A 26,264-nucleotide genomic window follows, 5' to 3' on the forward strand; every position below is an offset into this window, starting at 1 on the left:
ATCTTCATTGTTTAAAGTATCATAGGTAAAATATAAAATGAAGATTTATGTAAAAAATTTAAAGTTTTATGCCATATCCAAAGTTGAATTAATTTCACTAATGAAGAAAACTGTAGTTGATTTTGTCTCCTTTTTAATCATACACATACTCTTTGAGCTGACTAAAATTAAATCTTTTTTACAAAAAGGTAAGATGCCTTTCAGAATTAACGCTACGCTCTTTCGTAAAATAACAGCAATTAGTGTAAAGCTGAACTAGGTTCACATCACTCTGCCTAAAGTGTGGTTAGGGTGGAGTTTATATTTATACTCTGAAAAACCAAAGTTAAATTTTGCTGCTACTTAAAATGATCCAGTTAGTCTCTATGTGTATAAATATTGAGAATACATTAGGAACTCTGCTACTTAAAATTTTAAACACATAGATATTTTGTCCAAGTGATAGAAATTATAGTCTTTATGAGAATATAATACATAGGGTCCAAAAGACTGTCAAAAATTAATAATACCCCACAAATTTAAGTATGATAAACTACTTAAAAATGCCTATTTTCTCACTTCGTAAAAAACAAACCCCACACAATGACTCTGGAAAGTCCAGGAGCCATGGATTATAGTTAGCTGCATTGTGAAAATGCAAGACAGAAAAATGGCTTTAAGAGAAAGGGTGAAAGAATTAAACTTCTCACGTTGAACACTTAACTTCTGCTAGCCACTGGCACGGTTATTAAAATGTCTAAACGCCTTCAATTCCTTTACTTAAACATTCATTTACTGTTCGATAGATATGGGAGAAAAAAAATGGTTAGATATGACAATTTCTTTTCCTACCTTCTTAGACAACACGTTTAAATAATTTTACCTATTTTCTTTTATCAAATAAGCATTTATGGTCCTCAGTTCCATGGTGAAATACAAATTTAGCCACACACCAAAATGTTTGATATGTGGTGTGTTTTCATTGTGTTTTGGTCCCGTATTTCCATTTGGATCTTTTAATTGAGTCAGTGATTCGAATGTCCATGTGTAAGAGGTTTCTAGGGTTAGGTTTTTGGTCATGATATTTACATTTTAATGTTTTAAAACATGATCAGTCATTGAAATATTTCATATATGCTTCAAAACAAAAGGAGCAGCCTCGGGTTGTTGGGTGACTCTCTTCTGATGGTATCTGTTCACTGGTTGTGAGAAATTTGCCGCATCCTTCCTAAGTGTGCGAGCGCTCAACTCCTCAGAGAGTTATGCTACTCTCTCCCACTGTGGTGTTAAATTTATCCAAGTATTTCGTTAATTCTGACAACGTTTCCTTAATATATTTTGAGTCTATGTTACTAAGATCATACAGTTTTTAAACTGTTTTATCTTTCTGGGTTATTGAAACGTTATCAAAACCTAGAAAGCCTCCTAGGTTTTGATAATGCTTTTTTTCCCCCAAAAAAACTACTTTATATGCAATTAAAATGGTTTCAACAGCTTTCCTTAGTTAGTACTTGCCTGGAATAGCATTTTCCATTCATTTACTTTCAATGTTTGTGTTCTTACATGTTTTAAGTTTATCTTTTGTAACCTACATAAAGCTGGATTTTCTTCTTTTAATCTAGCCTAAGAATTCTTGTCTTTTAAACTTTGGTTGGTGCATTTACGTTTCATCTCATTCCTGTTATATGTGGTGTCATTTCCACCACTTTTGTGTGAGTGCTACTGATGTGTCCCACTTTCCTATATTTCACTCTCTCCCTCTTTTTATTTTTCCTCATTACTTTTCACCTCTACCAATTTGACATTCTGTATTTTATTTTAATTCCCTGGGTGGTTATCCTAGACCATGTAAATGCATCTTTAACTTAAAGGGGTGTGATGTTGACAAGGAGTAGACTGACCCGATTGCTGGGCCAGGGGCTGCTTCCTGGGAGGTTACGTGGGTGTCTTCTGAGGAGGCCCCCCAGCCTGAGGTTCTGACAAGGGCAGTAAAGATGATGACCCTGGGATTGGGACCCATGACCTATGAGCACATGGTTGGGTGCCTCTCCTGGGACAATAGGGGGCTCTTCAACCAGGCCCAGAGGGGTATGGACCATGCCACACAATGGAAAACTTTGCACTTGTGCCCTCACTGGGACTCGAGGCAACCAACCCCACGTGGTCACCCAACTAGAGCATTATGAGGGCCCTGGATGCTGGGCAGCAAGGATCTGAACCCAGCCATGGCAAGAGAGCACATCTTTGGACCTATAAATTCATGGTGTTCAGAAAGGCCTTCAAGGAGAAGCCATCCTTTTTCACTGCCTGAAAATTCACAAGGGAGAAAAGTCCTTATGTCTCAGGAGTGTGAGGAACTAACCACGCCTTACAAGTGCAGCAACGACAAGGAAGTCTCCCTCAAAATCCCCTCCTCATTTGGCAGCAGAAAGTTCTAAGCAAAGAGAGGTCTTTTGAATGCAGTGAAGACGAGGCAGCCTGGAGCCAAAGCTCCCATCTCTTTCGGAGTTGGAAAGTCCACGCTGCAGAAAGGCCTTACGGGTGAAGCCAGTGTGGGGAGGACTCCTGCTCACTCTGCACCGGAGAATTCACACCAAAGAAGAACCTCCCAAGCCTTATCCACCTGCCGGTGTTCACACTGGAGAGAAGCCGTGTGAGTGCAGTGAATGCAGGAAGCCCTCTGCTGTGGCTCCTGCTACCTTTGTCACCAGGAAGCTCACAGGCTGCTAGGGGATCGGGAGCTTGGCCAGTGTGGGAGACATTCGGCAGGACATGCACACTTGAGAGTTGACACCAGAGAAAGTCTTATGCCTGCAGTGCAGTGGCAGCTCCTTCAGCTGTCTCTGCATCCTTGTTCAGGGAAAATGTGTTCCTGCCTGAGAGGCGAACAGGGGAGTAACCCTTGGAAGAAAGCCGTTCCGTCCTAATGCGACTCCACGCACCAGAGCACCACGCTGTGGGCGGATCCCCCAAGAGCCACAGATGTATGAAGCTTTCAGGGACAACACTGCACTTTTTGACCTTCCCTGCAGCCTGAGTGAGGTCTGTGGCAGAAGCCATCCCTCCTCTCCATCCTGGAGGGGCCTGAGGACGCGCAGTGCGCCCCCACTCCCCCAAGGAAGGCAGCTGCTTGTCTCCCTCACACTCCCCAGAAGGTAACCAGATTGTCCTGTGTCACTGGGGCAGCCCCCATCCCTCTGTCTGCAACTCAAGCATGGAAGTGACCCACTCTGGCGAAGGGAACCTGTGGGGCATCTGCTGGAAGCATCTGGGCAGGGTTTCCTTGCTGCACAGATTTTTGTCTGTGACAGATACAATGGCTTCGGTCAGCCCATGAGTCACCTTATCCTGGAGCCAACTACTTAATTCAGCTCTGGACTCTGTGAAAATACAGGCCTTATGGTAAGTAAATCATATTTCATCCGGGGGTTCTGTTGGGCTATACCGGAAGGAGAAATGGGTCTCGATGCCAGAGGTGCATGCTTTGGGGCACTGGGAAAGCAGGGAGGGGCCCTCTGTCCTGTCTGGGCTCATTTACATTGCTACCCTGATGAAAGTTGTCTGGAATTCAGAGTTAATTCTGACCCCAGACCTCACCTGGGTTTACAGAGAGTTGTCTGTGACCCTGGAGTGGTCTGGGAGGATCAGGCGGTGGCTGTCTCCCTCTCAGGGGAGTCTCAATTTGCCCAACAGTTTGAAGGGAAGCTCTGTCCCGGGACCTGGCCAAGTGTGTCCAGCGGCCAGCTGGGTCGTGCACGTGGGTAAAGACACTGGCCATGAGCTAAGAGGGAGCTTGGGAGGTCAACACAGCGCTGCCGAGCTTACGGCCTTCCAGGAGGAGCTTGACATTTGAATTTTTACCTGAAATCTCCTAATTCTTTAAGTGTTGCCAATGATTTTTTAAAATATCTTTATTGGGATGTCATTGACATCAAATCAACTCATATGTATTTGAAGAGTTTTGAGATACATACACAACTGTGAAGCCAACACCACAATCAAGATAATGAACAATTTATTACCCCAAAAGATTCCTTGGACCCTTTTTAATATCTTCCTCATGCTCCTACTTGCCTCCCCTCAATACCTAGGCAGCTATGATCTATTTTATGTCACTGTAGACTGTTTGCAGTTTCTAGAATTTCACATGACTGGAGTCATGAAGTGTCTACTTTTTCATTCGCTTGTTTCTTTGGCCTCTTTTAGGAAGCATAATTATTTTGGGATCCATCCATGCTGTAGAGTATATCAATAGGTCATTCCTTTTTATTGCTGGGTGAATTTTATTTCTGGCTGAATTTGGGGTAATTTTTTCAGGTTAGACTTCAGGTCTAAGTTCTAATTTCTCTTTTCACCTATGTCTTATCTGCTGCTTAGTCCATGTAATAAATTTTGTGTCATTTGTAATTTTTAATTCTAGAATTGTGTGTGTGTGTGTGTGTGTATGTGTTGTGTTTAATCTGGATATTTCTCATAGTTTTTTGTTTTCTAATATTTGTCATACACACTTTTATTTTTTAAACACATTAAGCATACTTATATTCTCTTCCTGATGATTTCAATTTCTGTATTCTTTCCAGGTTTGAATTCTGCTCACTCTCATTCGTGATAGCTTGTTTCTACATATACTTTGTGATTTTTCTGATTGTCAGGTCATGCTCCATGAAACATTATCTAAGGATAATGTTTGAAAGTACACTCATTTCAAAGTACAGGTCTCCTGGGAGGATGTGGGCTAGTTTCGGCCCAGTAGCTAGAACTACCAACTCGTGACTATGTTAAACAACATTCGGGGCTCAGGACTTTATGTGCCACCCAGGGAGAGTGAATACAGTCCCCCAAATCAGGTAAAAATGGGTTTGGGCTTACAAATTCTTAGGGGTAACATTTTGTCTTCTAGCCAGAGTAAGTACAAAACAGGCAAGGATTCCCATCATCTTCCTCTCCAGTTGATACAATCAGGGTGCCATATTTTATAAGTTCCTGCTTTATCTTAGATTCTGTAATTGCACTTTTCACCTCGAAGAGGTCCCCAACTCCAGTGAAGTCTCCTTTGTATGTCTGCCCAATCTGCAGTTCTAGCCCCCAGTGGTCAGTAGTTGTCTCAAGGTGGCAGCTGGCCACAGCTTACACAATTTCCTCTCCACAGTCCAGCTTTCTCTTAATTTTTGGCATATAAACTTTTCCATGTTTTCAGCATAACCATTCTTTCAAAAATACATGTTTTGTCACATGGATCATCTGTGTAGTCCCAGCTACTTGGGAGGCTGAGGCAGGAGGATTGCTTGAGGCCAGTTCAGGGCTTTTGTGCACTACGATTGCACCTGTGAATAGCCACTGCTCCCCAGCCTGGGGACAACACAGTGAGACACCATATCTTAAAAAAAAACAAAAAACAAAAAAAACAAAAAAACATAGTTTGTGATTTAATCCAGTATTTTTACATGGTGTGCACTGCAAGGGTTTTTAGGGGTGTGATTTAATCCAGTATTTTTACATGGTGTGCACTGCAAGGGTTTTTAGGGGTATCAGTTTACCATGCTGTCAGAAATAGAGCTGTAATATAACTTAATTTATATTGACTTCTATGTATTGATATCTAAGGTAAGTTAAATAGTCAACAAGCGAAGGGCATGATTTTCCACACCACCCCTTTGGCTGATTTGAAGCAAGATCCTTCCAGAATTGTCTCTCCTGCTGTGACTAAATCCTGGCAATTACTATGTCAATGACAGAAGTCTATTTTCAAAGGACCTCACATTACTGTGAAGATGATATGGAGACCACAGTGTCACATATACCAGAGGATGGATGAATAGATGGGTGGATGGCTGTATATATATATATGCTTGTATGGATGGTTTTATACAGGTATGAAGATATATATCTGTATATATATATATATAATTGTATTATTATATGTAATTATATCTACATATTATGTATGCTATAACATACACATTGTATTTATACACGTGTATATATTTGTAACTATACTTAAGAATTCTGTCCTATAAAATATATACACTTTAATTTCATCCCAGTAGGAAACTTGCAAGATTGTATTATGCCTTGATATCTATGAGTGACATACAAGTCGTTATTTTTCTTGAGGATTTCTTTCTTCAGGATTTGCATTAATAAAAATCTGTTCCTAGTCCCTATCCCTAGCTTGGTGGAGAATCATTGTTTTACTGCCGCTCACTGCTATCTTGCTATCCCTGCACTCACTCAGCAGATTGGCAAGAGAAGGTGCATCTAATGATTCCGGCTCAAACACTGTACCTATTGCTGTTGACAGACTTTGTTCCTTAGAGAAGATGTTACCTGCCAGCTGGCTCTGACAGTTTGGGGACTAACATTGACATTTCTGTTGGCACTGTAACAGTATTTACAGCTCAGGAAATACATACAGTCAGATTATGATGGACCCAGGGATTTTTGAGGTAAAAAGTATAACAATATACTAATGATAAACATGACCATAATAGTAAAATTATTTTAAAAATAAATTCAGGGGGCAAGGGCAACATACGTAACCTAAACATCTATACCCCCATAGTATGCTGAAATAAAAAAATAAATAAAATAAATTCAGAGTTCAGTATCTCATTCAAGAAATATCTATTCTACGTGAAATATATGGCATATGCTTGCAAAGAGAAAAAGGATTGCAAAGAAGAGGGTAGTAATTCAGTTATAAAGCTCATCACTCACACTACATTTTGTAAGACTCCACTATGTCAGAAAGCTGCTGAAGAAAGCTAGGAAGAAATAAAGCAAAAAAAGCAATTTTTGAATAATGTGGAAGATAAATATAAAATATCACCACATCAAGAAAAAGATTAACTTTTGTAATTTTTCTTTGACTAGGCTCTGAACTGGCCCTCCTTTTCTCAGCCTCTTCTTTATAGTCCACAAATACCACTTGTAAGGAGTTTAAATTGGCACATTGCAACACAGTCGCCAAAAGAGGAGAAGTCCCTAGGAAAGAGAGGCTGGAAGGTGGGGCACAGGTGGATTTTGGTGAATGCTACCAATGTGTCAACACCTTTGGTGAATATTAGTGGATGGAAGAAAAGTCAGTTGGCATTTTTGTCTCCATTCTAATTTCCTAGTAAACACTGACATGCCGTCCTTTTCTTGTTTTAAAAAGAGTCAATTTGACTTACTGCTCTCGTCCCAGGGCAGTTTGGAGACTGGCACTCGCCACTCATCCGGTTTGGAATCAAGACATCGTCCCAGCAAGATGGACCCTTTGAGGAGAAAAAAAAAAACACAACGATATATCCTTGATGCACAAATTGTAATACAAATGTATTCCCTCATACATTTTCTAAAATTTTCCCATTTATATGATAAAATGCTAATGAAATCAATGTGTAGTCCGGTGATGTTCTAAGTGTGGTCCACAGATCCTGAGGGTGCTCCAGACCCTGTCAGGGGATTCGCTAAGTCAAAACTATCTTCATAAATATACTAAGACACATTGGGCATTTTGCTCCACATATGTTCATTTTCTACTCGTGGCTCCCCCAGATCCCTGGTTTAATGCTGCCTCATTCACGAGGCCATCCCTGACCCTGTTCCACATCTCTCGCCTGCCCACCCAGACTCCCTTTGCTTCACAGCAATCATCACGCCCCGAGCTGTGGCCCGGCACAGAGCGATGGCTGCCTGTCCCAGCCACGCACTGTGAGCTGCACAGAAGCCCACTGGTCTATCCTAGCCACTGCAGCCTCCCAGCACCCAGGGAAGGGCCTGCCACAGAGGAGGTGCTCAGCAAACTCTCCTAGTCATCAAAGAAATAAAAATTTGCATAATAAGAAAAGTCTTCCTAGTACATTAGGAAAGAACACCTCAAATGAAATATCAGAGTTGAGCAGTGCATGACTTTTGGAAAGCAACCCAGAAATATGTATCAGAAGCTTTTAAATTTTTGACTAAGCTTCAAGAAACCTACACTGGCCCCAAATACTAAGAACAGAAGGCACCCTATGTATTTTGTTTACAGATGTTCTGCACATAGTTCCAAGGAACTGGAAACAGCCTAACTCACCGAAGACAGTCAAATAAATAGCCCCTGCTAAATCAAATAGTACATAGCAACTAAAATATATTGTTCTTATCTACTAACAAGATAGGAACACAAAATTGGAGTAAAGTAGGAATACAATTACTTAAATCATTATGAAGAAAAAAATTAGAAGGAAATAAAGATGCATCAGTATCTTTTTAGGGATTAGTCTCCTCAATTGTTTAAAAATTTAACTAAATAATTTTCTTAAGTTCATTGCAATTTTAATACGCAACGTTAAACACACGTGCAAACTACAGTCAGCGAGTCTTTGGAGGCAGCAGGAGAATGTGTGGAGACACCCAGGGACGGCCTGTCACCACTGGCCTTCTCGGCTGAGCACACACGTGACCTCTAGTCTCTCCTGAGGCACTGCTGGAATCACGCGTAGACACTAACGACGTGCAAACCCACAACGCCAATGACAGCAGAGGAGAGCACTGGTCAAGAAGACAGGCCCATGCTTTTCTGGCAAAGTGCAACAGGCTGTAGCAGAGGATGAGCCTCAGTCCCTGCAAGACCACAAGGAGGCTGAGGGCTCAATAAATAAATAACAGCAGAAAACCAAGAGAGAGGGCAGAGGGAGACCTGGAGCAGGAAATTTTCAGAAGATCCTAAAATCTTCTAGGCAGAAAGGTCAGTTCATCTACTTGGGAACAAAAATCAACATAGAATTTTAAAACTGTATGTCAACACTGCAAGTTCTGGAAATAGGGAATAAAAGAAAAAAATAAATAAGAAAATAAATAAATAAATAAAATTGTAGCAATATCGTCAAAACTCAAAGGGAAAGATTTTCAACCTCAAATTCTGTATCTGACCTAATTAGCAATTAAATGAGAGAATGGTAAAAGTGGTTGGGGAGACACAACAAGGTGGACAGTTGCACAGACGTATGCACACACACACACACGTACGCACATATGCACACATGCACTGGTCCAGACAAAAGCTGGGGAAGCAGAGGGATTCTGCAGGGCTGAACTCTCCCTGAAAGGACTGAGCCATTCTGCAGAGGCTATTTAACCCAGATCTCAAAGGAAGCCAAGATCTGAACCCACAGATCATTAACCCCAAAGCCACTACACTTAAACTGGAAGTAAGTTTGCAGAAAAGAGTTACAGCAGGTCTGAGGTTGGCCCTCGGCTGGCATGTGGGAACTTGGATTTCGGAAGGGTCCCCACCATTCCCTTACTGATAGGGGTGGTTTGCAGAGCTTAAACTTTGTACAAACTGTGGTTTATGCCCCAAACCCTCTTTGCCTCGTGAGCATGGAGTTTTGAGAAGCACCAGACAGCGGCCACTACATGAGCAGCCCTCATTAGAATCCCTGGGCACTGAGTCTCTAACGAGATTTCCCGGGAGACAACACCTCACACACAGGGTCACACTGGCTGACTGGCTGCCGGGGCAGCAAGGGCCTCCTGTGTGCCCACTGGGAGAACACTCTTGCAGAGTTGCCTGTGCTTTCCTCTATACTTCTCCTGTGCACCTCTCCCTTTGCTGATTTCGCTTTTTATCCTTTTGCTGTGATCAACCTTAGCTGTGTGTGACTGCACACCAAGTCCTGAAAGTCCTTCTGGATCACAGAGTCTGGAGGTGGGGAGCAGCCTTGGGGACCCAGGACACAATGCCATATGATTAGTCATCAAGGGAGTGTTCTCCCAATCACACGGGAGGGTCACGGCTCATCATTAAGATCACATCAGTCACGAAGAATAAGAAATTTCGTTTTCTTTGCACATCCCACTGTAGTCATGATGACGTAAACACTTATTTGATTTTCGACCTTAGGATCACACTATTGGGAATGGACAGGGGATTTTAATTATGAGTATGTAACATAATATGTATGTTACTCAGTTTGGACAATATAAAAGTAAAAATGCGAATGTTAAGAACTGGAAGGTGGAAGTGAAGCTGGAAGAGAGGAGGAAAGGACAGGGCTAATGCCCTCACCTACCAAGCCACTGTTGTGTTATAAGGCCATCCCTACATCTGATTTTCATGCATGTGCATATATTCACTTGATAAAAATTACAAACATATTGAGATAAAAGAGAGGTAACGAAATGATACCTAGAACTTTGATTTCATTCATCAGCCTCATTTCTGAGATTAAAGTGCGAAATTCACTGGGGATAAGTGTGCCTGGAACGCAGTCTCCTGCTATGATCAGACTTCAACTTTCGAGGAGGACCCAGTGGGCACATGGTGCCTATTTGTTTGTTTTAATGTCTGTTTCTCTGTAGGCAGTGGTTTGTTCTACTCTCAAGGACACTACACATCAGATTTCTCTCATTTTTAGACAACTAGGAAAACTTTACAGTCAAATTTATGGACCAGCTCGAGCACCTTTACGTAACTCATAATGCATCCTTGGTTTACTAATATTACTCTCAGCTTCGTATTACTTTCCTTTGATCCCTTTCCTCATCTAATTTAATTTTTCTTGGTTTTCATCTCTACGTATCCCCGCAAGCTTGTCAAATAATTTTGAAATGAGTCAGGGTATAATTAAATAATGTGAGGGTCTTGTGACTTTTCTCTTTTAACTCTCCAAAATGACTGACAGCTTTAACAGGAGCAGCTTCTCACCATACGGAGACAGTAGTCAGGGAGCAAAGTGCTCTCTGGCCGGATAACTGTGCTAAGCTCTGGCTCTCACACTGTATTAATAGCTGGTGGTGATTCACAATGAACCACGCATACCGGAGCTCTGAAACATCTCTAAGTCTGAAAGAACCATTTCACTGTGGTTAACCATTCACTAAATGGGACAACGTTGCTTCTCTCCTCTCTGAACATGGAAGTTTCTTCTGGCCTGCTCACAGCATGTGCAATGGTAAAAGATAAACCTAACATGGCAACAGCCAAGAGCAACACTAATCAAATTCGGGAGTTAGGTCCCATTTATATTTTGCTGTTCAGAGTAAAATTTCCTGCCTCAAATTCTAGAAGTAAATGAGATTTTTCTGTGCATATCACAGATATTTATTTTTCTTATTTTAATTTTTTAGTGTCTAAACAGCAGCTAAAACACTTATGTAACAATTCCTACAATTGTTACATAAGGTACCACATTATCTGACAAATACATATGTTATAAAGAGAAATGACTGAAAAACTCATTTACAATTCTCTTGATCTCAACCCATAACACAATGGTATAAGTAGTAAAACAATAGAATTCTGATGGACATGGGAATTCAATATCATACAATATATATGCCAGTTTATCCATACTACTCACATTATTAGTATGAATGCCGTAACTACCCTGAAAATAGAAACAAATGTCTCAGTGAATTTATACCGTGACAAAGCAGACTTAACTTTGCACCTTTCTAATTTTAGAAAAGATAGAATTTAATTGCCTAATCGTTGCACATGCCTAAACATGGCACAATAGTTGCATGACTAAGGCATTTGTAATTAATAGTTTTTATACATAAGAAAGTTCTTCAGATTAAAAGATTAAAAAGGACTGAAATCACATGGTGGTAGTAATAGAAGAGCACTATGCATTACGGCACATTGACAAAAGAACCCAAATTTATTTTCTCTCTCAAATCTAGAGAATTATAGAAAGATATCTGAAAAACTATCAGATAGGACAATATGAAATGTATGCCTTAATAAAGAATCATTGGGCTGGTTTTAGAAAACTTTCTCTTTTTTTGCCTAGTAATTGTTACAATCAAGAAAAATACATAAATTATTTTAGCAACTATAGCAGGGGTGAACAAACTATGACCTGCTGGCCAAATCTGGCCCAGTGCCTGTTTTTGTACAGCCTATGAGCCAAGAAATATTTTCACATTTTTAAATGGTCGAAAGGCATTAAAAAAAGAATGCTTCATGACACATGAAAATTGTGAAATTCAATTTTCAGTGTCAATAAATAAGGTTTTGTTGGCACACAGCTGCATGTGGTCTATGGTTGCCTTCATGCCACATGGGCAGAGTTGAGCTGGTGCCACATAGACTTCATGACCTGCCAAGCCTGCAGTATTTACTACTGGGCCTTTATGGAAAAAGCTTGCCAATCCCTTATCTATAGTGAATAATATTTTCCAAATTTATACTGAAAAGTAATCTTTTATTGTTAACATTGTGGTAGCATTTTGGCTACCATATAATCACATTAGTTTGTATGAGTAGGTGTGTCCTAGGTCTTAAGTGAGAAATTACAATTGAAACCTTAGAGTAGCTGACCTGAGAAATCTGAGATGTCGACAGAGAGGCAGCAATTGAATCCAGTCAGTCATCGGGTTGTTTGAATCAGTAAGCGGAAAATAACAGCTAGAGATGACATTTGAAGATTTTTCCTGACTAAATGTTATCAACAGAAAAGCATGAAGTAGAATGTTATTTAAACACATCTATATGATGCATGTAAATCAGAAATTCAGAAAAACAGTGATAAAAATCTATAAAATGTGAGTTTTAAAGTTTATTTTTAAAAGCTCTAGACCTAATACTCCAAAAGCCATTGGAGTATGTCTTTCAATGAACAGTCAAGTGAAAAAATGAAGTACTTAACTGGCTAATTCATATCCAAATATCACTCTGACAAGATCCAGATAGACAAAGCAAAAGAATTTTTTTCCTTAAATTATCTAAATAAATTCTATAATCTGTTCTTCATATGTGGGTGTATGCATTTCTACTTAGAATAAATTGCAAAATCTATTTTCCAAAATGTTATTCTGAAGTCTTGGCATTTACAGTTCTTGAAAAAGAGTTATTTTAATAGTGATTTTATTTAAAATACACTTTAACTTATTATCTCATGTTATCATCAAATGTGTTTCATTTAAAATATTCTCTTGAATGAATCCACAAACATTTAAGCCATATAATTAAACTTAAGGGACTAAAATAATTTTGAGAATCACACTAGGGATATAATATAGCAACAGCAAGACTGTCTTTAAAATAGCTATACTTAGAGACTGGAGTCTTTCCTTGTTCTTTTTTATCCCCATCTGCAACAAAATGATAAAGAGAAGGAGCTTTGAAGTTCACAAACCTGTTAAATCTGATTTCTACCAATTATTAGCAACATGCTTTTGAGCTAGTTTCTTTTATCCATTCCAAACTCGGTGTTCCTCATCTGGCAAGTGAGGGGTTAAATAGCTCCTTCATAGAGCGGTCCTGAAGATTAAATGAAACAATACACTTTAATACCTTTGCACAGTGCCTGGCACATGGTGACTTTTTAAAAAATGGCAACTGTTACGAGTATTATTTCTCATTTCGCAAATAGAACTACTGGAGTAGGGTTATTTTTAGTTTAGTAAATAGCTGAGCAATAAGAAGCCACTTCCAAGGTACTTGAGTCAGCCCAGTGGGTTTTTAAATTCTTCCTTTTTCTCAGTTTCCCTATTATTCAGTCATTCCCAGGGATCTTGTCACTTATATCTCCATCTATCATATAGCAGATATCATTCCGCACATCCATCTTCTCGCATTTGATTTAAAGATACTACGCTTCTGAAAAAGCTAAGCGCAGTACTGTGATTACAGCAAGGGTATAATAAATGAAATCATTAAATAGCAAGCAGGGAAAATAATAAAGAAAAAAATCCCTGGAACTAAAATACTCCTCCTTTCACCCAATAATTACGGAACAGCTCTGAGGATACAGTCTTGTAGATTTTATGTAGGAGCTACAAAAGCTGGTATAAAATTAACTGAGTACACCCATTCGAATGGATACAATTTTTTAAAATGCCCACACCAAATCCTAGCAAGATATAAAGCAAATGGAATACACACACTGCTGGTGCAAATGTAAAATGGCACAGCCCTTCAGAAATCTATTAGACATTTTTTAATGTAAACATATAGCTAATGTATGATTCAGCCACTTTACTCCTAGGTATTTACCCAAGATAAATGAAAATACATCCACACAGAGAATTGCAGACAAATGCTCATAACAGGTTTAATCATAATATCTCCAATCTGGAGACCATCCAATGTCCTTGAAAATATGAAAGGATAAACAAAATGTGGTATATCCATTCTATTGAATACTACTTAACAATAAGCAGTGTCGTGTTACTTATAAATGCATCAACATGGATCATTCTCAAAATGATGCTGTGTAAAAACAGCCAAACGTGACACAGAACATGCTGCACGATTCTATTTATTTGAAATGTGAGCAAATCTATAGTGGCAAAAACAGCCCAGTGGTAGCTTAGGGGTGAGAGCACAGAGTGGGACGTGCTACATAAAACCAGGAGGGATATTTGGGGGTTGTTTTTGGTTGAATTGTGTCCCCTCAGAATTCATATGTTTAAATACTAACCCCCAGTACTTTAGAATGTGAATGTATTTGGAGATTAGGTCTTTAAAGAGTTAAAAAAGTTAAAATGAGGTTATTAGGGTGGGCTCCAATCCAATGTAACTGTAAATCTCTTCTTACAAGCAGAGGAGTTAGGTCACAGACACACACAAAGCAGAGGTCCTGTGAAGCCATGGTGGGAGGTGGCCCTCTGCAAGCCAGGGACAGGGGTCTCAGAAGAAACCAACTCTGTTGACACCTTGATCTCAGACTTCTGGCCTCCAGAACTGTGCGAAAATAAATTTCTGTTGTTTAAATCACCTCATCTGTGGTACTTTGTTCTAGCAATCCTAGCAGACAAATACTGGGGTTATGGAAATGTTCTCTATCTCGATTGTGGTGGTGGTTTATATGGTTATATTCTTGCCTAAACTCCTCAAATTGTACCCTTCAAAAGAAGGAATCTTTCTTTTCACAAATTACTCCTCAATAAAGTGAATTTAAAAAAAAAAAGAACTAAAGAGTTGACAAGGAAGTTCAACGAGGGAAGGAGAAACCTTGTTCCAAATGCTGCTTTAGCCACTGAATATAAATATCACATCCCTTCCTCACTCCACAGAGAAAACAAATGAGAATGTCTATACAATCTTGGAACAGGCATAACTTTCTTATAAGAACACAGAAAGTTCTAACCCTCATGAAGACATTTATAAATTGAACTTCAGTGAAAATTAAAGCTCATCAAAAGACATTATAAACTTGAATATGCAAGTCACAGACTGGGAAAAATATTTCTAATATATGTATTTGTCAAAGGATTCATCTCAGAGTGTATAAAAAACTTACTAATTAATAATATGGAGACAAACACCCCAATTATAAATAAGCAAAAAACTTGAACAGACTGTTTACAAAAGAAGACATACAAATGGCCAAAAATCATATAAAATGATGGTTAACATCATTTCATAATCAGGAAAATGCAAATTAAAATCACAAGATATAGTTTCAATTGGTTTCACATCTTAGCCACTATATGACAGCTAAAATTAAAAAGACTGATAATACCAAACATTAGTGAAGATAAAAATCAACCAACACCCTCATACAGAATTGTTGGGAGAGTAAAACAATCACGTTGGAAATAGTTTTACAATTCCTTATAAAGTTAAACATATAGCTAACCTATGACTCAGCAATTTCACTCCAAGGTGCTGATACAAGAAAAATGAAAATATTTGTTCATACACACACATTCCCAAACAGAGCTGAACAAGAGTCTAACCTAGCAGCCTTATGCACATTAATCCAAACTTGGAAACAAATTTTGATAGTGAATAAATAAATAAACCATGGTATTTCACGCAATAGCATATATTCATCAATTAAAAGAGAACTACTGAATCACACAACATGGATCAATCTCAAAACAAAAAAACATATTTAGTGAAAGGAGCCAGACATAGAAAAGTATGTATTGTGTGTTTTCATTTATATGAAATCCAACCATTAAAAAGATTAATCAATGGTGACAGAATCAGAAGATTATTGTCTTTGGGATAGGGAGGTATTGACTGGAAAAAGGCATGAAGGAACTTTCTGGAAATGTTCCATATTTTGATTGTGGTAGCAATTACAAGTGTATATAACTGTCAAAGCTCACAGAACTGAACATTTAAAATCTGTACACTTTATAGAGTATAAATTGTTCCATAATTTAAACCAAAGAACTGACTCCCATTTTGTTCACTTCTTCAATAAGTATTTATTGAGGGCTTGCCTCTTAGTAACCCTGCAACCTTGGGAAGGTTTGTTAACCTCTCGGGGATGAGCTAGCTCAGTCCAAAAGGGATAATAATAGAACCCACTTCATAAGGGTATTGCAAGGATTAGATATAAAATGCTTAGGCCAGTACCAGGCACACAATAGGTCCTCAATGCATGTTAACTAATTCTGTATCTACCTTTTGGCATCAGAGTTGATTAACGGGGCGGAACAGTTAGGAACCACAGCCAATATGGTTTAAAGAATACGAAACTGAGTAACAAAACTAATTTACATTTTTATTATACTTTTTAATTAATATTACTATTTTTGATTGACAAATTATAATTGTATAGATTTCTAGTGTACAATGTGATGTATACAAAGTGGAACGATTAAATTAAGCCAACTAACATATCTATCACCTCACTTATTTTTTGTGGTGAGACATTTGAAATGTACTCTCTCTTAGCAATTTTGAAATATACGATACATTATTATTTACTCATCATGCTGTGCAACAGATCTCAAAATGTTCTTCCTCCTATCTAAACGAAACTTGGTACCCTTTGAACAGCATCTCCCCATCCCCGCAGCCTTCCCACCTCCAGCTTCTCATAATCACCTTTCTAGTCTCTACTTCTACGAGTTAGACTTTTTTAGATTCCACATATAAATGAGATTATACAGTATTTGTCTTTCTGTGTCTGCCTTATTTCACTTAGCATAACAGCTTCATTCACGTTGTTGCAAATGACAAAATTTCCTTCTTTTTCTAAAAATGCTCAACATCACTAATCATCAGGGAAATGCAAATTAAAACTGCAATGAGATATTACTTCACATCTCTTAGAATGTCTGTTATTAAAAAGATGAATGGTAAGAAGCGTTGGTGAGGATGTAGAGAAAAAGGAACCCCTGCAAGCTATTGGCATGCAGGTAAATTAGTACAGCCATTATGAAAAATGGTATGGAGGTTCATCGAAAACCAAAAATAGAATTATCATATGACTCAGCAATCCCACTGCTGGGTAGTATCGAAAGGAATTGAAATCAGTACGTCAAAGAGAAATCTGCACCCCATGTTCACTGCAGCATTACCCCTGACAGCCAAGACACAGAGCCACCTAAGTGTCCATTGGTCGGTGAACGGATTTTTAAAATGTAGTACATTTTATTTTCTTTTAAAAGAAAATCTTTACTTCAGTGATTTCCTCTTGTAGCTTTTTAAGTAATCATCTGTAACTTGTATTATAGGATAATCCAACCCATTGTCAATTAACACAGAAGACTCTAACCAGCTCTATGGATTTGAATTGGTTACAACATTCATCATCAAGCTACAAAATTCTTAAAGTCAAGGACTATGTCTTACTTACATCTATGTGCTTTGCTATGAATAGAAAAATGCTTTACACAAATATTGTGAATACTCAAAAATATCCTAATTGAATCAGGTTTACTTTTTTCATCTGTAAAATAACAAAACTGAAAACTCTGTGTTTTTCAGAGTTATACTGTATTTTCTTCTAAGCAGAATACTTTCTTTAAATAAAATTGTCTATAGAATCCAAATGTATAAAAGAAATCAGACCCACTGGGGTCTAAGAATGATGGATCCCCCAAAACTCTTTGTCAACTGCCTCTTCCCTCTTTGCCCTATGTGATGTGCTCAAGTTTCCTCACCATAAAGAACAAATTGGTATCCTAAGAGCCTCTCATGTACATCATATGGGTATGTTCAGAGGAGGGGCCAAGGTAGGTAAAGAAACTGGAAGAAGATACAGGAAAGAACCAAATCTTTTAGAGGCCAACACTTTATATTTTCTCTCTCTCTCTCTCTCTCTCTCTGATACATATTAGTTATGTATCTTTGTCATGTTCTAAATGCGTCTCCAGAAATTCATATATTAGAAACTTAGTCCTCAATGTTGGGAGGCGGAGTCTAATGAAAGGAGTTTAGGTCATGAGGGTTCATGATTGGATCAATGCCCCTAGAGGGAGTTGAAGTCGATTGGAAGACAAAAGAAATATTCCCTGATGTATGATAAGATTTTTCTTTTGTCATGAGTTTTTAAAATAACAGAAGTTAACCAAAAAGACCTCTTTTAAAAAAGCATTAGTCATTGTAAGGCTGGTGGCGGCATCCCTCCCCTCCCTAATGAAGAAAGAGTAACCACACCTAAATGTTCACCCAGGTAAGAGAAGTTTCAGCTCCTGGAATCCACTCTTACCACCAGCCCCTCCTACTTCTCAATACGCACCCTAAAACTCTTCGTGCCAGAAAAACCCCCATCCCCCAACTCTAAAATCTACATAAGCCCACTCAAAAATTCCAGGCGGCATGGGCTTCTGGGGCCCCCTCTCTGGGACCTGCGAACCCTGCCCAGGAGTGCTCTTTTCCCCCTTCCCCCAATAAAGCCTCCTTGCTTGCCCTTTTCACTCTGCTCGTCTTTCTTTCTCTGGCACTGACCACCCAAAAACCTTACAGTCATATTGTTAAAAATCTTTACAAAATGTGTTATATATTCCACACGAACTTCAGCAGATTACGTTTATAATAATAGGTTCATGGTGACTTAGCTTTCTAAAAGAACTACCATATAACGCATACATACTATTTGCCAGAAGCTGGGTCAATACCATACATACCTCATCTCTAAGTTACCTACGAACAAAGACAAGGCAGGCATTACCATGCCCTGCTTTATAGGTGAAAACACTAAGGCTTAGAGATGCTAAGAGATATGTGTAAGCCTACAAGTTTACTAAATACCGAAGTCAATTCATCACAAAAGCATTCATTTTCTTTGTTCATTTTTCAGAAGAAATTTTTAAAAACATATGGCAAATGAATAACATTCTCTATTTACTATTTTACCCTCAAATATAGTGATGTCTTTGCTAACTACTTCAAAATATTTGTCCTTTCTCTGAAGTAGAAGCGTAACTGGTGTATTTCCATACCTCCCTTTCCCTCCCTCTCCCTCTGCACGCCCCACCCCTTCACAGTCCTGCCCCTCTATGCGGGCTCCGTCAGGGGCCTCCTGTCAGGTATGCCGGACACTTATCTCTGCTATCCTGTGGGCCAGGAAATTAGTTACTAAATTTACTGATTATTAGAAACAAACATCAAGTTAAGATCTTGCTACAAGAAAGGCATATGGATACATGTTTTTGAAATTTATATCAATGTCTTTACATTCCTGAGGCCCTTTTGCTTACATCCTGTTTCTCTGGTAGCCATTTACTGAATTATGTGGGTTTTTTTTCTTTTTCTTTTTCTTTTAAAGCCTTTATTGTAGACAGGTTCTCCCACATATCTTATTTCACTTATCTCAGAAATCGTATGACATTGAAACCTGTACTAGTTTGCTATTGGTGTGTAACAAATAATCACAAATTTAGTGGATTAAGAAAACATGCATTTGTGATCTCGCAGTTTCTGTGGGTCAGAAGTCTGGGCACAGTCTGCTGTGACTTCTGCTCAGGGTCTCACGAGGCTCAAGCAAGACATCTGCTGGGCTACACTCTTCTCTGGAGACTCTGCTAGAGACAAACTAGTTTCCAAGTTCTCTCAGCTTGTTGGTGTGATTAATTTCCTTGTGGCTGTAATTCCGAGGGTCTCAGCTTTTTGCTGCCTATTGGTTGGAGGCCTCCTACAGTTTCTTGCCATGTGAACTTCTGAAACTTGGCAGCTTACTTCATGAAGCCAGGAAGGAGAATATCTGCTCCATACTCCTATGATACAGTCTTATAAAATGTGATGAAGGGAAATCTTAGATAATGTAATCAAGGGAGGGAGAGACAACCCAACACTTCTGCTATATTCTCTTGGTTAGAAAGAAGCCACGGGTCCCACCCCCATTCAAGAGGAAGTGATTTCACAAAGGTAGGGACACCAGGCAGTGGGAGGTCATTGAGGGTCACCTTCATGTCTGTTCATGCTGCACCCATTTTATAGATGAGAAGAAAGACCTTCATAGAAGGTTTGAGAAATAATAATTCAATGTGACTTTAGTTGCCAAGTGCTCAGGCTATTTTTTAAATGTAAACATATTTTCCAGTTTAAATATGTAAATATTTGGACACTTTCCTGGAGTCCTTCTTTAAAAATTTCAAATAAAGAATATAATTTTATAGCTTAGGAGATATTAAGAAATAAATACTGGATATAACCAGAAACTGAGTTTCTGGTTTTTTCTGGCAAGTTAAACTTGAAAAGATTAGTCCATTTTATAAAAACAAAACGAAAAAAAAATCAAGTTTTTCTTTAATGAATATATATGCTCTTTTCTAACTTTATTCCCTATGATTTCTTAGAGCACTAACCTTTTACAGGTGTTTATCTCTGAACACTTAACTGAAAGTCTCAATACAGTTAATTCTAGAGGGAAAAAACCAATACATTCTGCATAAAAGGATTAACGTTCATATATTAGTGCATTTTTTCTACAAATTACTTAAAGCAAATGTTATTAGAAGGCAAATAATGATTAAGAAAAGATCTTAAGAAGATTCCTAGTTCAGGTCTTGTTAATACTTTTACTCCTGATTTTGATACTATATTACCAATAATAAACTCTCCACTTGAAAATATTTTTACGTGGCATACAATAAAGCAGGAGAGGCAAAAATGATTTGGTAAATTCCAGCCAGTCTCCAAGAGAATAATGATCATAGTGAAAGTAATGGCAATGACATCACCCTGCATGTGTATAGAAATGGGTTATTCACATGCCTCAAACCAACCTTGATTGCCAATGAAAATCTGTTCATACTATGCTCTATAGAGCTCTCAGCTGCCACTGATTATCTGTTCATGCGTTATTTGTTCACGTGTAGCTGCGGAACTGTTTCCCAGGAAAATCCTGCCCCCATGCCCAAGTATTCATTCGCTCTCATATTTAACTACTTGGGCATATCTAGATTCATAAAAGGGTATCCATTCTATCCATTTATTTTTTAATCATCAAAACAAGGATCTTCTCTTGTTTTAAAACACAGACTATCTGAAGTCTACACTCTTGTTGGAAAACATACCCATGTTTCAGTAAAAGTTTTATCACAACCCTGGGTAGGGCTTGGTGGGGAAAGTTTGACTCTGCTCCATGTGGGGTCAACTTGGATGGCTCGATGGGGACTTAAGAGCTCACTCTCAAGGTGGCCCTTTGCACGGCTAAGTTGATGCTGAGTATCAGCTGAGGTCGGGGCTACTGTTCTTGGTTCTTGTCAACAAGAGCCTTTCTAGGGTTTCCATACAGCATAATAGGTGTTTTCTAAGAGTAACTCTCCTAAGAGAGAAGGAGTAGAGGCTTTCAGTTTCTCAAGGCCTAGCCTGGAAATGAGCATAGTGTTAGTTCCAACATGTTCTATTAGTCAAGTTGTCACAGGGCTCAGATTCACTTGAAGAGGTTTGTATTTAAAGAAAAAAATTCTCATGGTACATCTTGTCAAATTTTAATTTGGCACTTCACTGAATGATATTCTGCATTTGCAGTTCCTTATTATTGTACTTGTGGACCACCACCATTAGAAAGTTTTTTGGTGCTGTGTAATCTAGTCTTTTCTGACATCACCCCCAGGTTTTGACCCCACTTTCTAACAATGTAGGCCCATTTTGATTTCCCTTTATTGTTATTCAAAATATCTCACTGCTATATTCTCTATTAAAAAGCCTTTAAATAATTTCAATAATGTAAACTGGTAATGTGTCTCATTGAATATGGTTTACAGGAACAAGAACAGTAAAATAGCACTAATTCTGCTGGTTCTCCAATAATTCATTAGGATTCCTCTAATGTTTGCACCTGGACATACACATAGATTGTTGTAACTGTGCCCATGTGCAAATTTATCAATGGCTTCCAATTATTTAACTTACTTTTTCTAGTTTCTCAGACACTCTTCATCTTTTCTAGTAGTTGAAACCACTGCCATAAACTGTCATCTATTTTTTTAAATGCATTCATTTGATGCTAATTTTAAGTCGTTGATTCATTAACTTGTTCAAAAAATAATGACTAGCATCTAATATGTGGCAGACATTTTGCTAGATTCTGGAGATAAAACATTGAATACAATTTTCATACTCAGGAGGATAAAAGTGATTAAACAGGCAATTAACACACAGATTCTTGTAGAGTACACTGTAGGAAACAGTGACCCTGAGTTCCGGAAAGATGATGTTTTTAAGCCAACACCAGAAGAATGAGTAGCAACCAGACAGGAAGAGGAAAGTTTCCCAAGATTAAGACGGATTCTGAGCAGGGAGAACAGTACCAAATACTGCCCACCCCTAGACTCATTCCTGGAATATAGACGCCCCACAGGATGATTTCTCAGTTATTGATCATGAATCCACAAATAGTTAATTTCTTCTGTGAAATTTCTTAAAAATCTTACCATACCACTTCTCTGAACCACTTATCCATACCACTGCTACTTGATAATACAATTCGATTAAAATATACATTTAAATATAATAACATGCAAGTTCCCGATTTCAAAGCAATGGGGATGCCAAGATGATAAACAGTGTCTTTGTACTTTGGGATAAAATTGACTGGGTTTCAAATCTAATGGCCATTACCAGCTATGTAAGGATGGGGGAGTTTCATAATAAAACTGATGTTTTATTATGTCTAATGTGGAGTTAGCAATTGTGCCTAACTCCTAGGATTGACAGTTAAATGAGATACAGTAGTTAGCATAATACTGCACACACAGTTAGCACTCAGAAAATATTAGAGGGTGCTGCTGAATAACCACGGTATAAGAAAAATACGATTGTGAAAAGAATACCCCAATGGACAAAGATTCATAAGATCTAAATTCTAGACATAATTTAACTATAGTTTAGGCTAATCAGTTTAACATCTTTATGCCTCACTATCTCATCTGTAAAATGTACACACAGGTGATAAGAGCTCAGGCTCAAACAGGACAATGAATGAACAAAGAGATGTGAAAACTGTTTTAAACTATACCAGGTCACGTGGCCATTAGTAAAGGGATGACTAGAGTTACGTGTATTCTTAAGACTAATAGGAGAAGGAAGTAGACTCACATTCTTTCCCCGCTTCATATAACCCAAAACATAATACCACTTCCAAGGAGAAGAGAACCTAACACGTAATGACGCAGCTGCTGCTGGCCTCAGCAGTGAGCCAGAGCCGCGTCTGTGCTTGCATTGATTATCCGACGATGCCGAGTTAGCTCAACAGCTGTCTAAACAGAACATCTCAGCTGCCTCGGACATTTCCCCTAAGAACTAGGGTATCTCTATAGCTTACAAAACATTATTTGTCAGATAACTTACTTCCACTGTGAAAATGGATTTCATCTAAAAAGCAAGCATCTCATAATCTAACATGCAATACCATACTTGGCCCCTCAAAGAAAATCATCACAAGAAAAAAGTCGCATCTCTTTAAAAAGTCTGAATTGTTGTAAGTGAAACAACTGGTGCTCCACTGTACTACCGCTCTGCTGAGATTTGACATAGTCAGTCACCTTCATTATTTAGTAAGAGTCCCTCCATGTAGGTTTTAGCCATGTTAAGTGCATTAAATGCCAAACAATGTGTTTACTCCTTCACAATTTCCAGGCACCAAACTATTGTTAAACCACAAGATGACTTCAATTGTATCACTACGTGTTGACGGCTTTGCTGTAGGCACATCACAGTGATAGCAGGATTCAAACAGCAGTGACTTTTTGGTCCTATTTCATAGAATTTAAACAATGGAGACAAAGACTTACAGACACAGTGATTCACTTTTATGCACTTTTAACAGATTTAAGAGAACCATATGATTATATCTTCATCTGTCCAAGCTCTCTTCACTAAAAATAATCTGGCTATTGCGTGGAGGAAAGTTTGCCACAGCTCAGATTAGAGGCAGTTTCAGGCAGCATAACATGTTTCTAGCTGTTGAGATGGTAGCTCTCATTTTAATTCAAGGCATGTAAATCTGTTTGAATAACAACATTTATTATCATGTAAAGCTTCATAGTTATTTCAGCTGGCTTTATATCTTGATAATTATGATTGGAACTGTACTATGCTTATTAAATGAGATAAGAAGTTTATTAGATTTCTAGTGAATGCCCAGATACCATCATCATCATCGGAACATTATTATTTAGTTCTCAAAATTAAACTTTACGAATAACACATCACATTTTGGTGTGCACTGTATTACTCTAAATTCACAACTAAAGTCTAACTCAATCAGACATTTTTTTTTCCAAGAAAGGAAAAGGAATAACATAAGACATGGTTAAATTATAAATAGATCATATTTTACTTAATTTTTTTGTTGCTTTGATATAATTTATTGCCGTGAATATGTACCAATCTGGTGTGACTGTCTAGGTCACTGGACAAAAGTTAGACATTTTGGAGTGATGTAGGTGATAATGGCTTGTAGGGGTTAAGTGAGGAACTGGCTAGATAAGAATGTGGCAGAGACTGTAAGGAAAACAACTTTTCAAGAATGCTAAAGGGCAATGAACTTGGATGGGGCCCCTCAATCAGGCATTAAACAAATAATGTAGTGAGCAGGCTTCCAGCACTCTCATACCTAATGATACTGCTATGTATTTATAAGGTACTTTTATCCTCATATTTCACTAGACTACCAATATTATGGGCAGAGGTTCTTATTCTTGCCCCTTACTGACCAGGGGTTTGTTGACCTGAAAACAGTAAGGCCGCCTTAATCAAAAAATCAAAAATGACTCTTGGTCAAAAGAACAGTTAGTTTGTCTTCGATATCTATGTTGGCAAAGATGTGGGTTTTTTTTTTTTTTTTTAGCATGGTCAAATTTAATATGCATTGAATATTTTTCTAATCTATACATTTTCCTCCAAGCCTTTACATTTGAAGATATTTCTACCCTTCTTTCTGTCTCTCTTCCTTTGTTCCCCCTGATTCTGTTATAATCAAAGTCCAATCACCTCTAAAAATTATCCTGGCCTATTTATTCATGGTCTAATCAGAGAGAAGAGGAAAAGTCGTAATTCCAGATTAAAACAAACTAAATTTGTAGTTACCTGAGCTTTCTCAGGACGAATTTAAATTGGCTGTCATACCAAAAACATTTTAAATTTCCCACTTCTTTCTGTAAGAATTTCCTCATATTATTATTTTATCATTTATCCTCCCTTTTAGCTCAATATTTTTGACTTAATAAAACCAACTTCTCTTAAAATTTTTTCTTGCTCTGTATATGTTGAAGCAAAAAGGGAAATGAAGAGGGAAAGATTGCTGTTGAAGAACAAATAAGCTCTTGGGTATACATCATTGTCATTCTTAATTTTTTAAAATAATACTTTTGGGGAAAAATTTTCTGTCCCCAAATTCCTGCCTTTGCTCAGAGAACTAGAACTCCTGCTTCTTCTGCACTGTCCTTGCTCACTGACCCACGCAACTGTCTGCATGCTCTCTGTGACGAGGGGCAGAGAGCTGGCAGACCACGGGTGGCACGCACATGCTGAATTCCCCAAACCACCTTCATCAGGAAGATAGCAGACATCAAGGCCTGCTGATCTAACATCTACTTCCCTATTGGTTCAAAACTCAGAAGAGGGAGGGATATAATTAGTTGGTATCCTAAACCTTGAGAAATATAGCAATTGTTACCTGAGAACACAGCTGTGTCTGAAAATACCAATGGCCTTTGCATGCCAGACACTCACGCACACTGTTCTTTGGTTTCAGTGCCGTCATGGCTGTGTCTTCCACTGGCTTGGATATTAGCCAATTATAGTGCTCTGAAAAGCCAACCCAGTTCCACTGGCTGCAAACTCACTGATGATATTCCTGTTTCTACTCAAAGCTCCTCATCAGGGCAGCCCTATAATACAGTCACGCCCCCTACCGTACAGTCATAACAACATCCTTGTCAAGAACAGACTGCGTGTATGATGGTGGTCCCATGAAATTACAATGGAGCTAAAAAACTCCGACATCTAGTGATATAGTAGCCATCATAATGTCATAGCACAATGCATTACTCACGTCTGCGGTGATGCTGACATAAACAAATCTGCTGCACTGCCAGTTGTATAAAAGTATAGCACGTACAATTTTGAATAATACATGGTACTTGGTAATGATGATAAACAACTATGTCAA

The 26,264-nt window shown here is 38.4% G+C and overlaps 1 protein-coding gene across 1 annotated transcript in view; it reads right to left on the reverse strand.

Annotated features, from left to right (window-relative positions):
- Positions 1-26,264, reverse strand: part of PARK2 (parkin RBR E3 ubiquitin protein ligase) — a 1,159,373-nt gene that overhangs the window by 683,443 nt on the left and 449,666 nt on the right. Inside the window, exon 5 of the mRNA XM_012646791.1 lies at positions 7,152-7,235. Within this exon, the coding sequence (XP_012502245.1) occupies positions 7,152-7,235 (84 nt within the window). The remainder of the gene's footprint in view (positions 1-7,151; positions 7,236-26,264) is intronic.

This window comes from Propithecus coquereli, unplaced genomic scaffold, assembly GCF_000956105.1.
Source record: "Propithecus coquereli isolate 6110/MARCELLA unplaced genomic scaffold, Pcoq_1.0 Scaffold25, whole genome shotgun sequence".
Classification (NCBI taxonomy): Eukaryota; Metazoa; Chordata; class Mammalia; order Primates; family Indriidae; genus Propithecus; species Propithecus coquereli.